Source organism: Nannobrachium achirus, assembly GCF_963921795.1.
Source record: "Nannobrachium achirus genome assembly, chromosome: 19".
In the NCBI taxonomy this organism is placed as follows: Eukaryota; Metazoa; Chordata; class Actinopteri; order Myctophiformes; family Myctophidae; genus Nannobrachium; species Nannobrachium achirus.
Genome location: NC_137826.1, coordinates 39,600,346 through 39,606,345, shown reverse-complemented (window position 1 = coordinate 39,606,345; position 6,000 = coordinate 39,600,346). Strand labels below are relative to the sequence as shown.

At 44.0% G+C, this 6,000-nt stretch overlaps 1 protein-coding gene across 1 annotated transcript in view; it reads right to left on the bottom strand.

Annotated features, from left to right (window-relative positions):
• Window positions 1-327: 327 nt before the first annotated feature.
• Window positions 328-6,000, bottom strand: part of LOC308304819 (stAR-related lipid transfer protein 13-like) — a gene marked incomplete at its 3' end in the record, with an annotated part of 58,132 nt that continues 52,459 nt past the window's right edge. Inside the window, exons 13-17 of the mRNA XM_080749448.1 lie at window positions 4,371-4,485; window positions 3,618-3,917; window positions 2,851-3,068; window positions 1,661-1,837; window positions 328-445 (exon numbers count right to left, since the gene is read on the bottom strand). Of these exons, the coding sequence (XP_080605574.1) occupies window positions 328-445; window positions 1,661-1,837; window positions 2,851-3,068; window positions 3,618-3,917; window positions 4,371-4,485 (928 nt within the window). The remainder of the gene's footprint in view (window positions 446-1,660; window positions 1,838-2,850; window positions 3,069-3,617; window positions 3,918-4,370; window positions 4,486-6,000) is intronic.

Here is a 6,000-nt window from a genome sequence, read left to right as displayed (position 1 = left end):
GTTTCCACCCGACAGAGACGATATAGCCCGCGTAGGGAAAGATATAGCAGAGTGCGAGAATCCACTTGTCTCAGTTCTAAGCCCATGTCCTGGCCAATTAAGAACCAGGTTCTCTTCCCACTGATGGCAGATCCTTGGTTCTCCATCACCAAAATGTCCTCCCCTCCCCTCCCCCCGACATAAAGCTCTGTGTTGTGGGGGGTTGGGACAGGGTCAGTTCTCTGGGGGTCGGCACAGGGTCAGTTCTCTCTGTGTTGCAGGGGGGTAGGGATAAGGTACAGGGTCAGTTCTCTCTGTGTTGCAAGGGGGTAGGGATAAGGTACATGGTCAGTTCTTGGTCTCCGGGTTGGTCAGGTCTGGAGGGTGAAAGGATGAGCGGATCATCTGGGCCTCGTTGACACACAGGTGACCAAACGCCTTGTTGTACCACTCTGGAGACCGGCCCCTGTGGGAAAACAAAAACACCAAACATCTCAAACCTTTCTTTTTTTGTGTCAAGGACCCCCAAATTGATATGTATTTGGCCATGGACCCACATCTGAAAATGTTTTGTCCCAGGGACCCCCAGAAGAATAGATTTGTAAAAGAATTTATATAAAATCTTGCTGTGAGTTTGTATACCTGGTGTTTTTGAATAGCCAATGTATAAAATATGGATAAAGCAGTTCAAATTTTGCCATGGAGTTACCATGGAGATGTATCCTGTGCAGCTAGCCTGCTCCAGGCCAGGCTAACAGCTAGGATTGATTCATCCTGATGCCTTATCTGTTCAGCAGTCTTATAAATGGTCTTATTGGAGTTGTTGTTTGTATTAGCCCGCATTAAAATACCACAGGTATAGGATTAAAGTGTATTTGTAATAATGATAATAACACAAGAAATATCCCTTTTTTATGAGTGTAATTACACAATTACACAAAACAAAAGTTGTGTAAAAAATAGAAAAGAAAAGAAAAGACGTTTAAGGCATTAAAACTATTATTTTCTAGTGTACATTTGTCTCCTGCCTATTATCACATTATCATTATCAAACTTTCCACCCCTAACACCCCATCAAGCAAAGGCCCTTCATATTCTGCCCGTGTCAAAATGAACCACATGAAATGCATATTGTTGTTGTCAGGTGGAAACCTTGTATGTCCAAAACCTTCCTTTTTTTGTTACTTTAAAATACAATTTAAAATAGTGAAAATAGCCAATCTACTGTAGATCGGCTATTTGACACTACCTTCGTGCGACACTTTTGTATGATGAAGTTTAATTGACCAAAAAAACATACACATTTGATACTTGGAGATAGGAGGTTTCCCCCTGACAGTGAAGATACCGTACCACACGGAGCAAAAGAAGAAAACATTAATATGTGGTCGGACATTGCAGATAAGCTTAAGGCTATGATTCAAGAAATCACTATATAGTGGTAACAGCCTAGCACAGGCATGCACTATTGTACATTCCGTGTTGGTCCGGGGAAAGGGGGTGGGTGGGTTTTCTTTTCCTTTTCTTGTTTTGCTATTGTTTGTGTTGTTTGTCTGTTAATTGCATTTTTCTTTTGATTAATGTTTTACTTTTTCTTGTTCTATTCATATGTATGTCTCTAATTTCATGTTATGGAAAATAAAAAGAATTGATAACAAAAAAAAAAAGATACCGTACCAACCTGAGGTCCACCCTGCAGATGTGTGTCAGCCTGGTCTTGCCAGAGGCACAGAGTTCCAGGAGGTACTGTGACTCCAGGACCACTCCCCTCACGGCCCCCATGCGAGGGCTGTCCTCGTGTTCCACCGACACGCACACCAGCGCACAGGAGCCCTTCCCCAGGTCCGTCCGCCATGATCTGAGCACAGCACCACAACAACACAACAACAACAACAACAGGTGAGTCAGAGTTATAGATTCGTTTTTTGTGTGTTCTGTGTTTTGTTTGCTTATTGGTTCTTTATGAGATGAGATTTACTACCGTAATTGCCGGACTATAAGCCGCAACCTTTTTCCCATGTTTTGAACCCTGCGGCTTATACAACGGTGCGGCTTATATAAAGATTTTTTACAGCTAACGGCCAGTTGGTTAGTTTTACTATGGTCTTTAACAAGTATTTATACATGGATCTATACAGCTAACGGCCACCAGGGCGCTCTAGTGGGAAGCAGGAAGGACACCTGCGGCTTATAGTCAGGTGCGGCTTATACATGTAAACATTCGTTTTTTGTTCTAAAATTAGCTGGTGCGGCTTATATTCAGGTGCGGCTTATAGTCCAGCAATTACGGGTAATTGTTATCAGTGTTTTTATATAAATATTTGTATGCACAATTTCAGTCACTTGTAATGTTTAAGTTTAAGTTTGTGCTCTCCTATCCCACCTGCAGTTATATCGAGTGTGTTGTCATTGTCATTGTCTTCCGCCGTGGCCTGAAAACTCACCTCTTCAGACTCCACCTTAGCCCATAGCACTTACTGTAGCACTCGCCTACCGCCCTACCCTCAATGACCATGTAACTTAGATAGCATTTTTTAGGTTTTTTTATATACAGTTTTTACTGAATAGGTGCTTGCTCTACCTACGTTATTCTTCTTAGATTACTATTTCTATGCATTTGATGTATTGATGTTGACGTATTACCTTGCTTATTGTAAATCGCTCTGGATTAAGAGTGTCTGCTAAATGCCTACATTTATAATTGTTAATTGTTGTCAAAAATAAAACCAATACTGTATATTATTCAGATATTGGTTCGATACTGATATGATTAATTGTGCGTCCCTATATGGAATCCAAATGACTGAAATCAGTTGTGGAGAATGGCAACTTTAATCCATGCATGCATATACAGTATACATCCCCACTGACCTCAGCACCACGTAGTCCGTGGTGGGCTGTGGCGCCATGCTGCGGCAGCAGTACTGGTACACGTCCGTCTGTCTGTCCAGCGCCTCCAGGACCTTGTCCTGCAGGACGTCGGCCTGCCACAGGGGGCGCTCTTTCAGCAGCCGGTGCAGCACGTCGCTGGGAGACGCCGGCACCTCCACGCACACGCGCCACCGCCTCAGGGGGTTCCCGTCCCCAACCTGGCGGAACACACACACACACACACACACACACACACACACACACACACACACACAGTTAGATCCTCACAATATCTTCTCAAATATCTTTCTCAAATACTACTAGTATTCGCTTTATTCCTGGCCCTTCTCCGGGCGGCGCCATTGCCCTTTACTGCTGCTTCATTCAATATCTCACTTCCTCCCTAGTAGGCTGCAGGTGTAATGCCTATGTCTATGAAAACAAGCCCAAAAGAGCTAGGCTAACTTAAATGTTACCACTTTACATCAGCTATTTGAAAATATCAGATCTAAAGCTCACAAAAATGTCACATCGCGACACATTGTGAGCTTGTAAATCTGCTATCTTAGGGAAAAAAAGTATTTTCAATATTTGTTTAACATTTTAACAACACTAATGTGGGTCCCTGGCACAAACTATTTTCAGATGTGAGTTGTTGAAATGAAGAAATGTGGGAACAACTAGTTAACAACATTAGGAAGCAAACCCAAATACGCAATTATAGCGGCAAGGAATAAGGAGAATAGTAATAGTAATAGCCTACTAACCTTCTTGGAGGCCAGCTCTGTGTGGTCTGCTGCAGTAGAGCGAGACACCCAGCCTTTGCTCTTGTCCTTGGCCTCCTTCTGCAGGCTCTGGATCAGCCCCTCCAGGTGGGCGTGGTAAGAGCCTTCCTCCTCCTCCTCCTCTTCCTCCGCCTCCTCCTCTTCTTCCTCCTCCTCCTCTTCCTCCTCCACCGCCCCGGCGTCCTCCTCCCCCCCGCCCTTACACAGCTCGTCCAGCGGGGGCGCCAGAAGCTCCGCTTCCATGTAGGAGTTACGAGACTGAGTCACCATCTCCTCTGGGATCTGGAGGAGGGTATGGACGAAGCAGGCACACGCACGCACAAATACATACACATACACGCGTGTCAGTATCGGCCTATATATATTATTGTAGCTGTTGATGGAGAAACCTCTTATCTCCATATTTGTTGTGTTTTACATGATCATACTACTACAGCGTCACACAAAAGCACCAAAAGTAGCAGATCCCCAAGCTCCAAACACGGCTGGAAGCGAGGCGCTTTGAGCCTTTTCAAAAGATTTCTAAGACATTTCACAAATTCAATAAATTCAATAAGTAGTAAGTAGTGAAACTAGCAGATGTAGAAGTTCACGTTGCGATGTATTGTGAGCTTGTAGATCGGCTATTTTCACTATAGTTTGGGGTCCCGGGATGGAGAGACGTCATCATATTTCCTCTTTGGGTCTGGAACTAAAAGAGTTAAGAGGTTTGGGGAAGCACGGCTCTAGACGCACCTGGAAGAGTCGGTGACACTCCTGGATCATGTGTGACAGGCCCTGGGTGGCAGCCAGGTTCTCGTTCAGGTCCTTCTGGTCCGGACGCCCTGTGGTGTACTTCCTCTGGATCGACCTGCAGTCAGGGATAGGGGTGTGAAAGAATATTCGATATTCGAAGATTCGTTCGAATGTTAACAATAAAAGAATATTCGAAAGTAAAAAATTGAGCTTCGAATTAATTTATATTTAATTAAAACAAATCTACCGCACTTCTCGCGAGATTCTGGGCGCATGGAACGTTAAAAGGTGGCTGGTCTCGCAAGGCAGAAGTCTCCATTCGCTGCTGCAAAAGTGGGCTGATCTACAAGTCCACAATGCGTCGCTGATCCAATACGTTGTGGGCTTGTACATTAAGGGTGCCTATTTAGCGACACCGTCATACAGCAAAGAATAAACCTCCAGCTGCTTCACTTTCCCTTCACACTGTCACTGGCCGTCACGTGGAGTGGAGAGATGCACTCGTCCGCCTCGCAGACAGTGCACAGTGCACACACAGTGCTTTTAAACTGGCTCACGTTGATTCAGAATGATTAACGAGTCAAGCTGAAACGGGCGACTAATTTGGTAGTGACGGGAAGGCATACAACAACAAGACTTCTCCACCGAAAACACTATAAAAAAGCATGGATTTCTTCTCTCACCGATTCAATCTCCCCGCACGCAGCCACGGTAACGGTAAAACTTCCTCCGTCACTCACACTGCTCTTGTAGACTACCCAATTTGGTTCAAACCAAAACATAATCCATTGGTGTGATTATAATTGCTCATTTCATGTCGTGGCTGTTCCAACTCAACTCAATCACGCTTTGCGACGCTTTGCAAGCCGATCCGATTCTGCTCTAACGCAGGCACGTGCACACATACATCAAACGGGGCTTGAGCCCCTGCCCTTTTAACAGAGAATTGTCCACCAAAAGGCCATTTTAGAAATGTCAGCCCCTGCCTCTCTTAACATTCTTTGCACGTCCCTGACCAACGCGGACCTGCACACAGTAAAAAAAAAAAAAAAAAACGATAGAAGCCACTGTCTAGAATAAACAGCTTCGAAGTGCGAATGCTTCGAATTATTCGTTATTTTCGAATATTCGAATTTATTCGAATCAACGGTGGATTTTGAAGGGAATATTCGAATGCCATTTTTGGCAAATTTTGACAGCCCTAGTCAGGGATGGGACCATATGAACATTTCATGTCTCGATTATTGTGACCGAAAGAATTGCGATTTACGATATTATCGCGATGATCAAAATATGCCCAACATCCATTACCCTGGGGCGGAACATTTGCCCAAAAAATTGCCGATCTACAAGCTTTGCGTTGAAACGCGTTGTGAGCTTGTAGATCGGCTATTTTCAGCATTCAACCCAGTGTAAAATCAGGCATTATGACGCCGCTAAAATACAGTTTTGTCGACAAAATTTGCTGTAGATTTAGTCGACCAAAACTAGACTAAAACTGCAAAAAAAAATATTCAAAAGACCATGACCTTGAAACTAAAACGTTCTTTTTTTTTAAAGATTTGTTTTGGGGCTTTTATGTCTATTAGGACAGTAGACTGACAGGAAATGGGGAGAGAGATGAGGAATG